The 20,371-nt window shown below is 39.9% G+C and overlaps 1 protein-coding gene across 2 annotated transcripts in view; it reads left to right on the top strand.

Annotated features, from left to right (window-relative positions):
* The window catches only part of b4galt2 (UDP-Gal:betaGlcNAc beta 1,4- galactosyltransferase, polypeptide 2), a 258,127-nt gene that overhangs the window by 183,831 nt on the left and 53,925 nt on the right, over positions 1-20,371 (top strand). For both annotated transcript variants that reach the window (XR_002595573.2, XM_022191165.2), the window contains exon 5: positions 16,237-16,424. Coding sequence is in view for 1 of the 2 variants with exons in the window: in XM_022191165.2 (XP_022046857.1) it covers positions 16,237-16,424 (188 nt within the window). In the remaining variant the exon portion in view is untranslated. The remainder of the gene's footprint in view (positions 1-16,236; positions 16,425-20,371) is intronic.

Raw genomic sequence — 20,371 nt, 5'->3', positions numbered from 1 at the left:
CCCTGGAATATTTTGTCACCTCTGGAAAAAATTAGTGGGAAGAGAAGCCGAGGCAGATGGAGAATGGAAATGATAGGCCGACTGACATCCTGGCTTCACATGGAACCGGCAACAGTCACAATTCAGGAAGCAAAAGATCGGATTGGATGGAGAGAAATGATCACCTACGTTGAATGGCATAAACACTTGATGGACTGAGATAACAAAAGATAACAAGCAATGCTGAAAAAAATAGGGTACATACAGTATGTTGGTGCAGCAGCTAACACGAAGCCGTCAGACAGTGTGGACTAAGACAAATTTACTATTCTTTAACTTGCTTTAATGGAATTATTTAGCTACTTAAGGCAAATGTAGAAAGCAGAACACAAAGCTGGCATGCTCATCTTAAAAAGTGAAATTCAGTTCATGGTTTCTGGGTTTCGAGATTCGAATGTAGTACAGTGAAATCGCACATGTCGGTACAAAGTAAAATGGTAACGGTTGTCATCAGGTGCTTATGAGAAAACATGACAGTGATGTCCTGATAGCAAAAAGAAGTGCTGCTTTGTTTATTGCATTACCTGAACCACAATGAAAAGTCAAACTGAAACCGTACGTGCAACTGCCTACTGAGAATAGAGCCAACAATGTGGAATACAACACAAAAATGTTACATTTCCCCCACATGGAAACCATGAATCAGCCTTTAGGGCGTACATGTACATACAAGCAGCCACTCATTTACACATTGAACAAATATAAAGTAGCATTTGCATTCATTTGAAGTCTGACAAATCTATCTCCAAAGTTCTTTTTTAAGCTCTGCTTTGGTCTCCACCATTTTCAGAGGAAATTCTTTTCTCGCTAAATGATTCACTGTTTTCACCTTCAAGTCCTTAACTTTATCTGTCTACAGGAAATGAATGCTGCAGTGATGGTAAATCAAAAACAGTCTCGTTGTGGGTTGTAAAGCCAAAACAGTGAGCTGAAAGAGGCTAAAATGCCCGTTCGAGCTGAAATGAACTAGCCCCTAACTAGTCATTTTATCCATTGTTAATATGAAATTATTTACTAGGTCGACTTCAAAGCTACTTAAGGGAGAAAATGTGGCAAATATTAGAAAAGTAAACTGTCTGGAGCAACATGTGACTTGCCTCACATGATCTACTTTTGTGTTCAGGCTTAGGATCGTTTGCTTGTGTTGTCCAAATGTCATTCGTGGGACTGTTTAAATGTGGTTATATGTGGACAGAATTTCACCACATGCATTCAGATGTGTTAAAATGCATTTACTTTTTCTTACTGCTTTGACCAGTTTGTGCAAATTAATGCCGCACAAAGCAAACATTTTCATTTTCAGTGTTACTTCAACTTTGCCCTCTTGAGAGTTTCTGACCTTTCCAGCAAACATCTTGAATCATTGCAACCTTTAATTAGGAATGAACCTGTTACATTTATTGTATGTGTCTGTGCATTATACAGAGCACAGAATAATTGAGATTTGTGTGACAGCTCCTTTCCTTTTGCACATAATATATATATTAAAAAAAGGCCAGAGCAGTACAATATGTTCTCATCCAACATTTTTAATTCATCACCAGATCCTCGACACAATAACCCAGGAATAAAAAATATATAGAGGCCTGCATTGCAGTTCCACTTCCACTTATTTCCATACGGACATCTCAGTCCAGATTTCTGCAATAAAACAGAAGTTACAGTATATTAAAGTGCTCTCCTGTACTTATTTACTCTCAACAAATTACCTGCTTCGTTGTTTTTGCCCAGCAGCGTAGCATATCATCTCCGGCTGTTGTGTTTGTGTTGCCCTGATCTGCGACTATCGACTACGCTGTGGCGGCCGAGTAATTGAATTGCCCGTCGTGGCCCGGCCTTTCGCTTTATGTGGGAGCTCCTCTGTGTCAGAACTGCCAGAAAGTCATTACAGCAAATTAGTTATTCTGGCCCCACGCCAGCTCTGTCACTCTCTTCCCTCCTCACTCTTTGTGTTCTGTGCCAAGCTCTCATAAAGCAGAAAACACACTGCTGCGGATATGATTGAAGGCTGTAAGGTTATGAATTAGATATACATAGGCCAGTGTGTGTTTGTGTTTGCGCGTGCATGCTTGACTGCAGTATCTAATCAAGCTTTGATGAGCTTCCTGTTTCCCAGGTGGTGGTGAAATGAAGGGATCATCATCTTTTATTAAGAACGCATGGCCGAGTGCATTTAGTCACAAATGTTCATACAGGCTTTAATAAACACAGCAGCTCTCCTTCTCCTTTTCTCTCTCATGTACTTTAATACATATTGATTGTTCCTTGGATGCTGTTGTTAATCCTGTCAAGCCTTCAGGTACCAGTTTGAATGATAACGGTGGCAGATGTACCTCACAAAATTAGCAATGTTCGAAACAATGAGACCTTCACTTGTTATTGGAGTAAACAAAAGGAGCATCTCGTTTCTATCCGACGACCTTTGGGTTTGATGAGCTGGAATGACAGCTGATGATAAGCACGTTCTTTCAGCACATCTACAGAAGCTTGTTAATGAAGCCCATGAGTGGTTGAAAACTCTGTCATGGACTGACCTTTTTGTATTTATTTCTTAGCTGGCTTGTGCAGGTTTATTTTATATTGTATTGTAGAACATTATATTATATTTTGAGGAACTATTTCAGAGACGTGTATACACAAACGTTTAAGAGTTTGCATGTGATGCATTTACACTACTGTTCAAAAGTTTGGGGTCACCCAGGCATTTTCATGTTTTCTATGAAAACTCACACTTTTATTCATTTGCTAACATAATTGTACAAAGGTTTTCTAATCATCAATTAGTCTTTCAACACCACTAGCTAACACACTGTAGCATTAGAACACAGGAGTGATGGTTGCTGGAAATGTTCCTCTGTACCCCTATGAAGATATTCCATTAAAAATCAGCCATTTCCAGCTAGAATAGTCATTTACCACATTAAGTCTAGACTGTATTTGTGATTAATTAATTTGTGTTTGTGTTAATTTAATGTTATCTTCATTGAAAAAGAACTGCTTTTCTTTTAAAGATAAGGACATTTCTAAGTGACCCCAAACTTTTAAACAGTAGTGTAAGTAAATCAGCATTCTTTTGAACACCTCTCTTATTTGTATTTAAGCAGTGTCCACCATCGACACATATCAGAAATGTCCAGTACATCTCTAATGTCAGTTTAGTGTCTATATTATGAGAGCTTGACCAGCGATCTGTGTTTAGCCTCCATATCCAAAAGATCCTCCCAGGGTTGTGTAGGAGGTATCAAGGGGTTGAAAACAGCGAAAATGCATGATGTCGAACCAGATCATACCAGAATAGGTAGGATGCTGCTGGCAGGTTACCCGTGAATAGTCTGACTCACCGGTTGTAGATTCCAGGTATACACCTGCTATTGGACATGCATTTCAGGCAGCTCTTTCCTCCACTATCTGTGTGACCATTTACAAATCACCTTTACCACCTGTAACAATAGCAACAAATTCTCTGCTGCATCCTGCCGTGCAAGATTTGGATCCTGCAGTAAGCCAGCCCTGTGAGTTACTCATTTTTCTATGATTGAGCCATTTTAATGACAGTCCTCAAATGTTCCAAGTAATTCCCCAAAGTAGCAAAAAATAAATAAATAAAATACACTACCGTCTAAACTCTGGGATTTTTGTTCTTGCAGTCACATCTAAGCACACTGTTCTCACAAAGAAAAAACCAAAACTTTATCTTGTGATTATGACTTAACTATCAAGTAATTATGAAAAAAAATACCCTCATCTCATCAGTGTAAAATAATGTGGCAACAGGCTAATGGGGCCGGCACTGGATCCAAATCTTGCCTGAGGGTCATCACATTTTAAAGATTTCTTTAGTGTTAAAGTAATTCAGTGAAAATTCTTTGCACAGAAACTGTTGAAACTAACTCAGTATACTTAATTTTCTTAAATGTACACACATACATGATAAAAAATAGTGCTTATGTTGCATGCAGTGCAACCCTTTGTATCCATTTTAGTCTCTGTTTCTTGTAAAACTTTGCATCTGTTCACACAAGTAAAGAATTTATCATGGCATTTTACCAAAATGCTACAACACTGTTCTTCAAACCTGTTATTTATTATGTGAAATCAGGTCATTGCCCCTGTCCTCTCACTTAACAGTGACTGATAGTCACCTTTTCCCATAATTGCAAGATCTTTTTCTCATAATTAGCAGATAATAAGCCAATGGTCCGCTGTACATGTGCACTGTTGAGGTGAATTAATAAATCCAAAGCTTGACATATCTGCTATATAAAGATAAGATTGGATAGTCGCCCTTTGTCGAAGATCTGTGTCTTTTCTTTTTTATTCTAACACAGCGAACACACACAAACTCGCGCACAGACACATTCAACTCAATCTTCATTATGTGAGATAAGGTGGAATCTCTCTGCGTCTCCTGTGGTCTGTCTTTCCCTGTACTGACTGACTGGCCAAATCGCAGGATGGGAGGCTCCACCTCCATCTATCTGTAGGACACTGATAAATCCTGTCACACACACAGCACACACATAGATTCCATTCAAACACACACACACCTTCTCTGTCTGGTGACGACCCTTCAGGCAGAACACTGAAAGGACCTTAATCCATCGCCATGGCAACAACAGTTCAGGTATGTTGTGAGTGGGTGTGTGTGATGACGACCAGGCCTGGGAGGAAATTACAGTACATGTTGGTCTTCATCACACACACACACACACACACACACACACACACACACACACACACACACACACACACTCACAGAGAGGCAGCAGCAATGGATTTATCTGGTGATACTCAGATATGGCTGATAGGGTTAATTGGTTTTCAGAGGGCAGAGAGAGAGGCAGACGCTGACCAGATTACTGCAGAGACACGAGGGAAACCCTGCCAGGGACAGAAGGAGCAGGGAGCATGAGAGGAGCAGAGAGGAAATAAATGTAAGTGATGACCTGAGGGCAGCAGGTGCAAGGAGGAGGGGAGGAGGAGGAAGATTTACCTTTTACCCTGGGAGTTGAGAAGTCAAATAGTGATCAGAGGAGACAGTGAAAGCTGGGAAGAGGGAGGGACGTTGGAGGGCAAAGAGACACTAAATTAGATTGGATTTGGCAAATATTCATTGGCCTAATTTCTTTTTTTTTTGCGCTTTATTATTGTTCTTTTGAACTGTGAATTGTTTTTTGTTTTTTTTACAGCAGAAGTGCCTCATTTTTAATTAATTTCCCTGCTGCGTAATCAGACGACATCATTTCACTGTATACTGAATTGAGTTGAATGTTTGAATTAGAGCCTAACCACGACAGTGCATGAGCTGACAAAATAACTTTCAGCTCTGTCTCTCAAAAATTGCAATCTTGTACAACAAAAGGGTATTCTCAGTTATGTTTTGAGGGAATATATTTTCTGCTTGATTGCATTTTTTTGTAATTTACCACAAATACCTTTCAGGTCCACATATCTTTCCTATTTCACTTCATTGCTTCACTGTTGCTCCTTTTCAGCCAAACAGTATAATCGGTTCTACAATATAAGGGGCGAGGCTCATCGGGGAAACTCAGGAAATGGAGGAAATACTTTAAGCGTGTTGTCAAAGGGTCATATTTTTACCCAAACTGTGCTGTTTTGTTAAAGCCACCCACATATTTTGGCACCAAAACTCAGTGAGACAGCAAATGAAACCAAACGTAAAGAATAAGTAAAAATAAAGTCTGAGAATAATGGTCCCCCGCAAGACACAAACACTGGTCTCCTGGGTGACTGTCCTGTTGCTGGGATAAGCCTTGATTACGTCCCTTACTGATGCACCCACAGACAGTAATGGACAGACACCCGCAGTTATAGTTGCTGCTATTAGTACGGACACCTGCAGACACATAGTTGTTACAGTTATACTACTTTTTTATACAACTTTTCTAGTTCAGGGGAGTCTGCTGGAAAGACTCCACTGCATACATGCACAGTGGATGATACACACCAATCAGCCACATCATTATGACCACTGACAGGTGAAGTGAATAACATCGATCATCTTGTTCTGCTGGGAAACCTTGAGTCCTGACATTCATGAGGATGTTTGGCATGTACCATCCACCTAAACATTTCAGATCAAGCAACCCCCTACCCCACCTATGGCAGCAGCAGTCCTTGATGCCAGTTTTCACCCTCATTAGGACAGTACACCCTGACACACTGCCAAAAGTGCTCAGGAGTGGCCCTGGGAAACACGGCAGAGCTAAGGTGATGTCCATAGAAAGGTCCATGTGAACAGGTGATGAAATAAAATCACATTATGCTAATCATAGTAGACCAATGGACGACTGACAGCAGAAACACACGTGGTTCTATTTATACTAAAATGTTGCAGACTCGCTGTAGGAGCTTGATCGTTCCTGATGTGTGCCGAACACAGTGGATAGACATGGCACAGGATTCCTGGAGAATTTAGAACTTCCTTCTGTGTTTGGCCACCAGTCGTGGAATGCTATACAATCAACACACCTCCAAAGTCCTCTACAACTCCTTGAAGTATATTTCTAAATATAATTATAAAGGTGTGGATTATAGAAAATCTCCCCGTATAATGTTTCTTCAGAACAAGCCTTCTTCGTAGCACACATATGTTTATCTGACGTATGTTTTTATACAACGTTTTTCCAGGTGAAGATCAAAAATCACTTCAGTCTATTGTTCAGTCATTGGTCGGGGATGGAGGATTCCTTCGACTTTAGCTCTGACTTTAAAAATGTGACTTGAATTGTTAAAGAAACAAAGCAGCACTTACAATGACAGCAGGGTTTTCCTCGGAGGAAAACAACGAGGAGGCATCACTAAGGCCATGATAAATGATTGTATGACTGCTGTGAATGCTGATTAAGAGTGGAAACGGCCCCACTTCACCTCCACCACTTGGTCTGAAGTGGTTTAGTGTTGATGGATGTGATATTGTTTCTCTCCAAAAGGGCTAAAATATGTATTTAGTTATTTTTAAAGCTTTGTTCCTCTTACAGTAGGATTTATAAAAATAACTCATATTGTGGTTTAAATTACATCAACTATTTTGTAGCAGCAGTTATCACTTTCTCTAAGGTGTGTCATTCTGATTTGGGCCATAAATGATCGACAAGCTTTCCTGACAATCTAGGTAGAATTTGCAAATCTTTACTCTGTGGTGGAATTTCGGAGAGCAGACCCTTTCCATCGCATTCGACAGTTGTGTGCACAGGGATTTCTAGCACTCAGGAAACCTTTTAGAAAAAGTTTCAAGAACGCATTGAGTTTTCAAGACACCTGAGATACCATGACATGAATATTTCAGAAGATCCCACGCAATCCAATTGCTTTTTTTTTTTAGTCAATTTTATCTTCGAGTTTGTTGAAGTGGTTAATTATCGATTTCACTGAAGCTGATAAAGAGCTCCAGGTGCTCAAAATCTCATCACTCAAGGCTTTACTAGAGAGCCGCTTTTAGATGCAGAGCAAATATTCCTGAAATATTCATCACTGTTGGTATTTCATATTGTTCCTTACAGCCTGTTTTGTTTGAAATTGTTCCCGTCAAGTCTGACTAAACACACAATTCGTTTGGCGAAGCCCTGCCTCACACACACTGTTGTACAAGTTGCAGAGAGCTGCCAACAACCACAACAGGGACCTCAGTTTCCTGCTGTCAGTCACTGAGCCGCTGCAGTGAAGCAACTGGACACCTTGATGGCAGATGATGAGTGTTTTCCATTCAATTACCTCACCCATATTTTCCCACGCAGCCAGTGATTCACCCCAGCGGTTGTCTAGTTAGAGGTCGCTCGGCTGTCCCTGCGCTGCCTGCACTTCATCCCAGTTATCATCCGCCAACTACCATGTGTTCAGTAGCAGTCATCTCTGCTGAAGTGAGTGTGGCTTTAATGTACAATCTGAGCCTTCTTTTAAAAGATGCTCTAGTCGATATTTTTTACATTATCAGAAAGTCAGATAACTGCAGTGTGAAATGGGTACTTTTATCTAAGCCATAAGAACTGTTCCACTTTCAGCTCTTCGTTGTACTTGCCTGTGTGGCCTGAAACTGTGCTGTTTGGTTCACTTTCACCTTTGTCAGGACATCATCATTTGGCTGCATTTTCCTTTTATTAAAAAAAAAAGTCAGATCTTTGGAGGCTTGGAAGTTTCGAGGTGGGGTCTCCATGGATCAGACTTGTTTGTCCATCACAGCCCACAGGTGCTTCATTCGATTGAGATCTGGGGAATGTGGAGGTCAAGTCAACACGTCAAACTCGTTGTGCTCGTCAAACCATTCCTGCCAAAAGCATCAGGGAATACTGTTTCCATGAAAAGGTGTACATGATCTGTGACACACCATCCATGTGATGTAAAAGAAAACGTGATTCATCAGACCAGACCGTCTTCTTCCATTGCTCCGTGGTCCAGTTCTGATGTCCATTGTTGGTGCTTTTGACGGTGCACAGGGGTCAGCATGGCCACCCTGACTGGTCAGCAGCTATGCAACCACATAGTCAACAAACTGAGATGCACTGTGCGTTCTGACTCCTTTCTATTATTCATTCTTCATCACTAACTTCTTTGACAATTTGAACAGCACTAGCTCATCTGTTGGATCAGACCACATGGGTCAGCCTTCGCTCCCCATGTGCATCAATGAGCCTTGGCCGCCCATGACCCTGTCGCATCTTCACCACTCTTTCTTTCTTGGACCACTTTTGATGGATACTGACCACTGCAGACCGGGAACAGCCCACGAGAGCTGCAATTTTGGAGATGCTCTGACCCGGTCTTCTAGCCATCACAATTTGGTCCTTGTCAAACTCGCTCAAAGTCTTACACTTGCCCGTTTTTCCTCCCTAACACATCAACTTTGAGGGTAAAATGTTCACTTGCTGCCATATATATCCAACCCACTAGCAGGAGCCACGATGAAGAGATAATCAGTTTTATTCACTTCACCTGTCTGTGGTCAGAATGTTATGCCTGATCGGGACATGAACAGGGGATCTTCTAGATGTGAGGCAGCAGTGCTAACCACCCAACCACTGTGCAGCCCCACTTTCAGAACCATTAACTGTTATTTCTTTTAAAAATGCTCTAAAAAGCTCATGACTCTTTGAGCACAATGGTCAGTGGGAGTCAGGCAACAGAGACAATGGGCAGACTGAGTCAGTAAAATATTCTGTGTAACCATTGACAAGGTTAAAGAGGTTAAAACACACCTGATATACGTACTTGGATGGAAACCTGTTGCCGAGATTTTTCTTTCTTCCAGAGGCTTCATTACAAACGCAGACTGGTGTTATGTAATTCAAGGAATTCAGACACACGTAAGCCGTTTGCTTTGCCTTCCTTTGCGATCTGGCAGGATCGTTTCTCTTTGCTATATGGATATTCATCACAGCATGCGGGGGTCAATGATCAACTAATTTGAACTTTCACTGCTGTGCAAGTTCATCAGGCAGCGTCACTGTGCTAAGCATTGTGCAGGCAAGCCAACTGAAAATAAAAGGATTGTAGAGCAGCGGTGCCATTGTCATGTTCTTACTGAAAGGGCCATGATTGTACACTGACAAACACAGTTAGCAACTAATTGGTGGAGCAATTAGCAGTAAAAGAGACATGGATAGTTCCCCAAAAAGCTGGTAAAAACCAAACGGGTCTAAAAGAAGTGTAAATATATTTGTCTGGAGCTGCAGTTCTTAAAGTTAATAAGCTGCAGACTTGTTGTGTCACTTGAAACCACTTCTGAGTGATGATTCCCACCTCGCTCCATGCTCCACACAAAGAACCCGTGGTACAGACCAAGTACTTTAATCCTAAAAGAACACAATAATATTAATCCTTGTTTGATGGATAGGTAAATATGCCATTGTTTGCTAATGCGTAAGCTTCATTCACTCTTATGCATATTGTGTTTCTAACTTTTTACAGTGCACCTAAATGGGCAGAAAAAATACTGCAAGGTTTAGTGTGTGTGTGTGTGTGTGTGTGTGTGTGTGTGTGTGTGTGTGTGTGTGTGTGTGTGTGTGTGTGTGTGTGTGTGTGTGTGTGTGTGTGTGGGTGGGTGGGTGGGTGGGTGGGTGGGTGGGTGGGTGGGTGGGGTGGGGAGCAGAAAAGTCAGTGGGAATAGGACAGACTGAGCTGCTATTAAAGTTCAGCCCAATATGTTTACACTTGGCTATCCTCTGTTGTACAAGTATGCACAGATCCAAACATGGATGTGAGAAGGTAACTAATAAATCAATTGTGTGAAGCAACAAAACACATTTACATAATCATCTGCACTCCAGCAGTCATAATTCAGGTGGAACTTTGTGTTGTTCAGCTATTAAACAAAACTTTTTTTTTTCTTTTTTTTTTAAAAAGCAGCAATATTGGCCTCTAAATGATGTTTGCAGCGGTTTGTGAATGAGAAATGCATTTAAAAGTTTTTAGTTGTTGGGATAGATTTTCTTCCCTGTGGAGGTTAAGTGCACTTAATGTAAGTCACCATTGATAAAAGCATCTGCCACATGAATGTAACACTATAAAATGCCAGGACCCAATGCTCTGTTATTTCTAAATGCCCATTAGTGCACAATGAACTAAAACGCCTCTTGTCTTGTTCAAAAATAAACAGTCCTAAGCATTTAATTTAAAGAGCATCACTGCAGAGAGGGTGACTTCCACAATAAAACCTACCACGGTGACAGCTGCCTGTTTACTTTTTCAATTAACTGTGCAGTAAATATGTGGCAATTTCCGAAGAACTGAAGGTCATAGTAGCTGGATGTTTGCAGATATACGTCCAGGTGAATTGCTGCCTCATAAGTGTGTTGTTTACATACTTTTTAAAAAAAATTTCATGCGTAAGTTTGAAGCGGCAGCCGTTTTAGCAAACTGAAGAAGACCGTATTTGTGGCACACATTTGTCATACTTGTCAGTAAACTCATTTACTCAAGGCTGAGGCTTCATGCTCACATGCATATGCACACTGCATTATGTAGAGCCTGATCAAAAATTAATGGAGCAGAAATGTCCTTGAAAGTTAAAAGATGCCAGCGAAATTGCAAATGAGGAGCCGAGAACTGCTCTATGCTAAATTGGGGAACCCTTTCTGCGTTTCACCCCGTAATTTGTTGATTTGTCAAATATTCACACTTGAACAGTTTTACTGTTCCCCGTGGGCCACTGTAGGCAAATTGTGGTCGAGCAGTCTTTTCCAGTGCAGACAGGTTTTGGTCAGGAAACAACAGCATGAAGGAGGAGAAACAAAAACTTGAAAATGTGCCTAGCTGCAGGGGGGAATGCAGAGTCCAGAGAAAAACCTGCATCAGCAATGTAAAACCACTAATAACAAAAAACTCGACGGTGGAGTGATGTGAGATGGATTGGTTAAAGCACAGAGGAAGACTGAAATTTCCTACTCTGTCGGGCTTCTTGACAGCTTTTTGAAAAGCTGTTTGGCATTTTACAGTTGACATTTGAAACACCTTAGAACTTGGGGACCATGCATATTTCAATCATCACTTCATATAGTTGAAAACTGAACAACACGTTAACATACTATAGTCAGATCAAGGACACATACTTTGAAGCTCCTCAGCCTCTGTACCTATCAGCATTCTTGGTTTGACGTAACAGATGTCAGTTTACCTCCAGACCTGCAACTGATGTGAACTCCCTTATGGCAGGTAAGGATTCAGGAATACGGAGCTGCTTGAAGGTTCACACACAAATGTCTTATTAACATAATAAACAATGATAACAGCGATCCTTAATTAACATAGGAGCACAAAAAGAGGGCTTTGTTTTCATAAAGTTATACGGTATCCTGTGGGAAACGCAGCCCTCTTGACACTTCCATTCAAGTCCATCAACTGTTCTCGCTTTGGCTTTTCAGTTTATTTTTAATTTTGCCTGTTAAATGAACACACCAACACATACATTATAAGACAAGTAAAACGGTACATCACCAAGGCTGTTCATCCCCCTATGCGTCATTGTCAGAAATGCAGCATTTTTTTCCCCAGAAATGCAGCATTTGTTTCTTAGTAATTTAATGATCAGAAATCACAACAGCCTAGAATGTTGCCATTTAATATGGATGTAGCCACAAACAAAAGGACCATGCGCTGAGCACAGGCATGTCATGCATGTGTGTGCTACACTGAACAAAAATATAAACGCAACACTTTTGTTTTTGCTCCCATTTTTATGAGATGAACTCAAAGATCTAAAACTTTTTCCACATACACAATATCACCATTTCTCTCAAATATTGTTCACAAATCTGTCTAAGTCTGTGATAGTGAGCACTTCTCCTTTGCTGGGATAATCCATCCCACCTCACAGGTGTGCCATATCAAGATGCTGATTAGACACCATGATTAGTGCACATACATAACTCCTTGTATCATTTCTGACCTTCCCCAAAAATTTCATCCTAATCCGTTTTTCCATTTTTGAGTGATGTTATGAACAGACAGACAAGACAAGGCGAATCATCACATAACTCCGCCGCGTTCCTTGGCAGAGTAAGAACTAGAATCTGTGGCTATATTTATTGTGACTTGCAGCACAAAATGCTACATTTTTTTTTAAACTTTCAGTAAAAACATGGAGTCATCTTTGATGAAGAAGACAGAAAACTTCAACATAAATGAAATATACGAAGTTTTTTTAAGTGTGTGTGTGTATATGCAGTATATGTGTGTGTGTGTGTGTGTGTGTGTGTGTGTGTGTGTGTGTGTGTGTGTGTGTGTGTGTGTGTGTGTGTGTGTGTGTGTGTGTGTGTGTGTGTGTGTGTGTGTGTGTGTGTGTGTGTGTGTGTGTGTGTGTGTTATGGATGTAGACGCTGGACTTGAAAAGGATGTCCACTGCTCACTCAGCACATAAGCTCTGGTTTCCCTCCCACTGCACATACACATTAGTGTTTCCACCAGTCGCCCCACTCTTGGCTTTCCACTCAGCCCATTGACTTTACATTTAATTAAAAAACACTTTCCTGGGCCCCGGGACTATTTACAAATATTAAACCTGCGCAACTTAAAAATTTATAGTAGGAAGAGTTAATAATGAATTAATTAACCTTGTTTGTAGTACCAAATGTCTCTCTGCTTTATAGTGCTGGTCTGTGGAGGGAGAAAAATGCCTTTTGAGCCGTGGGATATTTTCAGTTGTAATAGTGCTGTTGGTCTTAGGGAGAGATTAGCAGCCAGGCTTTGTGACAGTCCTGTATCCAGCTCTACTAATGCACTCATGGGTTTAGGTGATGAAATGTTTGAGAAGATGAAATGCTGCTGTTGTTGAGTATGGACATGTGTGGCCAGTGAAGTCAAAACCTAACACTTTTTTCATTTGTTTTTGTTTGCACAGTAAATCCTTGATCTGTGTTCAGATTTACATTAAGTCAAATTTAGAGATTCATAACAGACTTTAACTAGATTAATTTGGGAAAAAAGAGGAGTGCCTTTCCAACACTTTGCATTTTAAAATACTCTTGTTTTTGACCATTTGTTTCAGTTTTCCTCTTAGGCATCAGCTGCTGATCTTCCTGCTCTGTTTGTGGGTCACACTTTGATATTGTTCCGACCTATTGAACCGACGTGTTTCAGAAACAGGCAGAAGACCACTTTAGCTGATATTTGGAGCCCCAGTGGATTTGTGACAATAGATTTTTTTTTTGTTACCTGCACAGGGGGATTATGCTCTCAAATCTCAGGTATTAGTGGGCTTACCAGGAGGATTACGCGTTGTGCTTGATTCATGGTCGGTCCGAACAGATAATGCACCAGTATGAAGGGAAATGTACTTCCAAAAACAAAAAGAAACCATATCCTGAACAGAAGTGAGGACAGCAGATGCATTAATCATTCCAAAGATTCTCGCTGCTGTCAAAAGTGGGTGGTTTTCCCAAATGGCCAAGAAATACGTGACTGCAGCAAATTTGTAACACTGGTACATTGTTCTGCTACATACTGGGGCATTTATCCAACTGGGAAGTCCTTTTTTTTAAGATATGAGGAAGGAGCTTCACACTCAGGCCCAATCTCATTAACATAAACCTGTAATCTTGTCATGTGAGGCCCCTCACATCCTGAAGACTTTGTATAAGGACTAAAATGTGTTACATTAGTCAGAAAAAGCCCATTTTTCAGTTTAAAAGCAGCAGATTTCCTTGCGTCTAATTGTCATTGTACTGTATGAGTTTCAGTTATTTTTATGCTATATTTGCTTTACATAAGTAACATGACAGCTGTCAGGATTTTCTCTGTTTTTATAGTTTCTATCTCTGACCAATGCTGGAATCTTTGCAGTTTTTAAATTACTATTAGTGTTAAATTTGTAAAGACAGCAAGCCTTTCAAACTAAATGATGGATTTTAAATTGGATTTTGGTTAATCTCATAAGTTTTGCAGTACATTATGATGGTCTTTTGCTAGCTTGAAGTTGTTTTATTTTGTTCCTCAAAACTTCATGTTGCTGTGAAAGCAAACCCTGGTCTCTGCTGTCAAAGTCCTGATATGTACATTGCATGTAAACATAATCCTGCCACTGATGACATTAGTCATCACAGCATTAGTAAACAGCTTTGTGATATATAAATGTAATTTCTAGGGGGCAGGAATTTTTCCATGATATCTTGTTCAAATGGCTCTTTTAGCAAGTAAATTCAGTCTTTTGTCTGCAGCTTTTTGCACAAGTGGCAGATGAAGTCGCTGACCCTACAAGGGCTTTAGCTGTTGCAGTAAAGATTGAACTTGCTCTTTCTAAGGAACTTGAGGCCATTTGTACAACAATAGATGAACTCGCTGTAAACTAAGAGTAAGGTAAGCTTTTCCCGGTGGGAGTCTGTTCGACCAGTTACTAACAAAACAAAGGGTCTGACTGTTTGTCCCTCCTGGATGGCACATCTGTCTCCACTTCCAGGTCTCCTTCATTCCTTCAAACTTATCATGAAAAGCTGACTAAATTCAAAGCATGTTCGAGGACAATGGACTGTCAAAGTGCCAAACAGTTTTAGGTTGCACAGTAGCTTCTCTTCTTGCTTGCTGACCTCTCTGCCACTCGACAAGGTCTTGGACTTTACCAAGCCAAGCTGTTGCAAAGGGCTCTGCAGAGACAGAGAGATACAGTACCTTGTACATTATTGAATTTGTAACTGTCAGATATATTAACCTCGGCTATCTCCCACCGCTGTGCTGTTTGGCAAGAATGCATTTATCTTAGACAAAGTGTTGAACCTGGGCCATGAGACTGAAAAACAGATACTTTTCACTGCCGCAGCCACCTCTCTTGGGGTCAATGAGCACATCAGTTCATACTGCATGTAGCGATAAAGACAGAGCAGCACTGCAGACACTCTATATCGATGTTCAATGATGAGGTGTCACTTTGGATGGTGACTGTCGGATTATAAGGAAAATGCAGCATTCTTTAACCTTTTCGTCGAGATAAAATCAAATTAACCATTTCTCTTATTTGTGTCTAAACAAGTAAAAGCAAATATGAGCCCTCTGCATTTCTGGTAGCTGCATAGGGATGTAATCGGAGGCTGCTAGCTAACCAAATGTTTGGATTGCTAGCTCACAAGCTACCTATTCAACAGCGGCAAAAACCGACATGCATTAAATCATATATTCTGATTTTATTCCAATTAGGTTAAGAAGACGTTTTTAAAAATGGATGAAAAATCACAGTTTTCTTAGTTTGTTAAATTTGAGTTAAGTTGATGTACTTCGTCGTGTTGAGGACCTGATCTTTTCTGTTCAGTTCATACGGCATTCACACGGAAAAACAAGTTTAATTTAAGCCTGCCCTCATTTAACTCAGTCTGACTCATTCTCTCTTTGTTTATGGTACCAGCTGCCTGCAGCAGTTCATCATCTGAATGTTGTTTTCATTGATATTATATGTGAAAGGCCTGATTCATAACCGCATAACTGGCTCCTACTCCCACTTTGATTGCAGTTGAAATGAAAACAGCAGGTTATTTTCTACCTTTCAGTGACCTATTTAATTACTACATTGTCCTGCATTTGATCACACAGCAGAGTGGACTAATAGAATTCTAATTCTGATGTTGCCCTTGATAGAGACGGAGTAATGTTATGAGTTAACCTATTAATGTGCGTGTTGCAAATATCGCACATCTTCTTCTGTTTCAGACTGTTAGACCCTGCTCTAGAGTTATGGAATATCTTTATCTGTATGTCTTGCAGTTGGGTGAGGAAACTTTCAACCGTGCCAAGTTGTTGAACGTTGGCTACACGGAGGCTCTGAAGGATGCAGAGTACGACTGCTTCATCTTTAGCGACGTGGACCTGATCCCTATGGATGATCGCAACCTCTACCATTGCTACGACCAGCCAAGGCACTTCGCCATTGCCATGGACAAGTTTGGCTTCAGGTGACATGATATTGACTAATGTATTTATGTGAATCCACATCCATTTGGTGCATGCGCATTGAGGGATAATTACATCTAGAAAGACTGAAGGATGTTCTGTACAGGCAGGGCTCGTACCTGTTTGCTATGCATCACTTTTATTTTTTGTTACACTTACTTTGTCAGATGGAAATATGTAGACTTTAAATACGTTCATGGCTTCCTAACAGAGAGCTTCAGAGATGGCCTACAGCCTGTGTTCTGACAGACAATTGAAAGAGCAGTATTTAATTTGAGTAAATCTCATTATACTTTGAAATTCTTGTCTCTAGCCTAAATTAGCATAAAAATGCACCACAGTTCACTGCTGCCAATTTTTATTTGGTCATACTTCTGTAGTCCTAACAAGAGCACATGCTCTAAAGCATAACTAACAGATCTTGACTACAGAAATAGAAAAAATCTTTACTAAGTATGAAAACTGTGTGCAAACATGATCTGTTACACCCACCCATAGTCAGCTGTAGCTTCATAAAGGAGGTAGAAAGAAGAAACTCAGTATTTGCATGTTTTTTATACTTTATTTCAGTGATGCACTGACTTATTTGGACATGTGTAACTGGATATGTGATAAATTCATGAATAATAAAACACACACATAAAGTACAAATGCTACATATTCATGTTAGAGTTGAAACAGTTCTCAGAGCAGAAAAATAATTGGCAGTTATCTTGTTAATCAGTTAATAATTTAGGTGATTTTTCAAGCATTACTTGGTTCCACACGCATAATGGTGTGGAATAGCTGGTTTCCCTTGACATGTGATACCAAATTGAGTATATTTGGATTTTGAAGTGTCGGTTAGTGAAAACAAGCAGCCAAATGACATTATAATAAATCCTCTGAATCTTTTTAGGGCAGTTTTTGCTCCTGTCACATTTTTTACTCATTGTAGACTAATTTTAACTGCAGATTTGCTTCTATGCAAAAGGTCAAAAAGGTCTTTTGTGCAATGTGAAACAGTATGATGCAGTAAATCTTCAAGAAAAAAATAGATTTTTAAAAATATTTATTTTATAAAAGTAGGGGGAACACCCACAACATTTTACATTAGCAACATTTTCCTGTATGCCTGTAGATGTTCCCAACATTGGGTAAAAAATTGTGACCTCACATACTTTCTTTCTTTTTTTTTTTTTTACCAAACTTGGTGCATGCTAATTTTCTTTCTGTACTTGTGTCTTCTCTGGGTAAAGCCAGCCTGCGGGTCAGCCGGAAAGTCACTGAATTTTTGTCATGTGACTGTTGGTCACAGCGGAGTCCATCACAGCTTCTCAGCTGTGCTGAGAAGTGCAGACATTTTAGATTTTTACAAGACCTAGTTAGTGCTGTTAATTTTTTGGTAAATTTTAAAATGAGACTTTTGATTTTTTTTAATATCATGTTTTTAAGCTTAGACTTGATTAAGTTTACTAGCTAGTCACACATAATTAGTTTGAGGACTGTCGGACATTTGTAAAAACCAGATGATTCCTGTTGTTACAGATTCCTGCTCTGATCAATTCGCTTTAAAAAAATAACATGAGTTTTAAACCTACTGTGGGTTTGGAGGGGTTTGGAGGCTTAAAAATGAGAGCTGTGATCGGCATTTGGACAGTTTTCTGTCAATATATAGACTTTTTTTTTTCAATTAGTAAAAAGTATTCAACCAAGTAATCAAACAAAAAGTAATTGGTAGTTGAAGCTCTGATACATGCAGAGTAAAACATATAAGCATACCGCAGATATGCAGTAAGTGCTGATAAAATAAAGTCTCCCTTCTGTAGCTGGTGATACCACTGGAGTAGTGAGTAGGTCAATATGTAGAGGGTTAAAAGGTCACTCATCTTCAAGTCTTGTGCAGTGGGATCAGCACTCATTTGTGTTTGAGTGCTTGATGTAGCACTGATGTGTCCTTGAGACAGAAAAACTAAATATGAGATTGGTAAAAGAAAAAAAATATATATTAGAAAGTGGGCATGTTAGGATAGGATGCAGGGCCTTCAGATGCTTTTTAAAGTAGCTTTAAATGGTAATGTTGAGAGTAGATCTCCTTGAGGGAGGAAAAGCCACAAAAAGAACCTGAATAGGACATATGAGGAAGAAACTTTACACCTGAAAATTTAAAATGCCGTGTAGTCAGATGAGTTCCAAAGTACTGAAAGGTTGGGTCCTGTTTTAGTGTCTTTTTTGCATAATGACACCACACCTGCCCTCAATTATCTAAAAGCACTGGGAGTATTGATTAATGGTCTAAACATGGCCAATGAATGTGACCTACCAATCCAAGAGCTGTCAGTCTACAAGAGTTATCCTACTGGAAACCCTTTAGGGGCTTCTGCAGGTCCCTGATATAGTGCTCAATAAGCTAATGCTATCTGGCAACAAACACAATGCCAGGTGGTAAGCGGGACTGTAGCTCACATTTCTTATTAGCTGTGAATCAGGACAGACTTAAAATTGTTTCATCAGACCCTTTGGCTCCTCACAAATGAAAAAAGAGGATAAAAGGAAAGCTTTGTGGTTAGAGTGAGTGGAAGGTCACAGAACTGATTCTAATTAATTACTGATGCAAAAATCAGATTGTTGAAGAGAAGTGGTCCCCAAGGTCAGAGTGGTCCAACTCTTCCTAATAACTCTTTTGTTCAGTTTTTCTAGTTTAGCATTTAGAAAGCTTCCAAATTAGAGGAAACCTGAGCAACCGTGCTAGCAACCAGTAGCCCAACTAGTGAAGCACTGGGTTAAGAGCAAGCAGGACCTCATTTCTCTATTTCTGGGTTTCAGGAAGACAAGATGCTGCTTCAAAATGTAAAAGCACTAGACGTTTGCGATAGATGGGGAAAACACTGACAGTGAAAGTCAGGTCACATTAAGTGCGACTCCATTACCTTAGCACCTCACAACACGAACCGCTCCCTGAACAGAAAGAGTCACCTTCATGTCCATTTCACAACGCAGCTTTTTTGAAAGCATTACACAAATTATAGCCAATCATAAGACCTCGTGTAATGTATTAAATTATATTACCATTATATTGTACATAATTTTGTGGATGTTTAAGTACTTGTTCTGTGGGTAGGAACGGTGTGAGTTGTGCTACAGCCCATTTAGGCAGAACACGTTAATGCTGGGTCATGACCTATTCCCGCCAATATTAGCACACTGCACACTGTTTCTTCACAATGGGAGCTTCACAGGCCCTGTTCCTGAAACCAAGATTACACAACTTAAATGTTTCTTTTCAATATTAAGTGGTCATTATGAAATTGGGGACAATCGGCATTAAAGTCAAAGAAAGGAAAGGTTCAGCTTAGAAGTAAAAGGCATAAAAGTTTATGTCCCTCACTGGGACTGTGAAATGTGGTTTCATTAGAGCAAACAGCCTGTCATCAAATTTTATTTGTGGCTAAATGCAGATTGGTGTGCAAGTGTGTGATATCACATTTTACAGACTGAGCCCCACCCATTTCACACCGCTATACAGCAGTGGCAGCTGGTGATTTTTTTCTCTTGGGGGGGCACACTTAATTTACCAAACCAAATAGCAGAGTCGGCAACACCGGAATACAAGAATTGATGTAAATTATGTTCACAGCCATTTGATGTGCTATTACTATGCACCACTACGAGGGTACACCTAAGCACTACTGCTGAGTCAAATAGACAATTAAATGCACGTAAATGTTACCAGCTAGTGAATTTGAATTTATCCCCCCAGTGTTTGATATGATTTGCTCCAGATAAGGTGTAATTGGTACACAAACCCTTAAAATCTCCTTTTCTATAATTAAATAAATTAAGAATGTATAAATATGCAAATCTATTTTTTACTTCAAAAGTAAAAAAAGAAACAATTCATTTTTCCAGCTTCAAAGAGTGCCAAGTGCTTCTTCTGTCCAGCAAACTCTTTGGAACAACATATTTATAT

This window comes from Acanthochromis polyacanthus, chromosome 9 (assembly GCF_021347895.1).
Source record: "Acanthochromis polyacanthus isolate Apoly-LR-REF ecotype Palm Island chromosome 9, KAUST_Apoly_ChrSc, whole genome shotgun sequence".
NCBI classification, from domain to species: Eukaryota; Metazoa; Chordata; class Actinopteri; family Pomacentridae; genus Acanthochromis; species Acanthochromis polyacanthus.
This window is presented reverse-complemented; position numbering and strand designations above follow the sequence as displayed.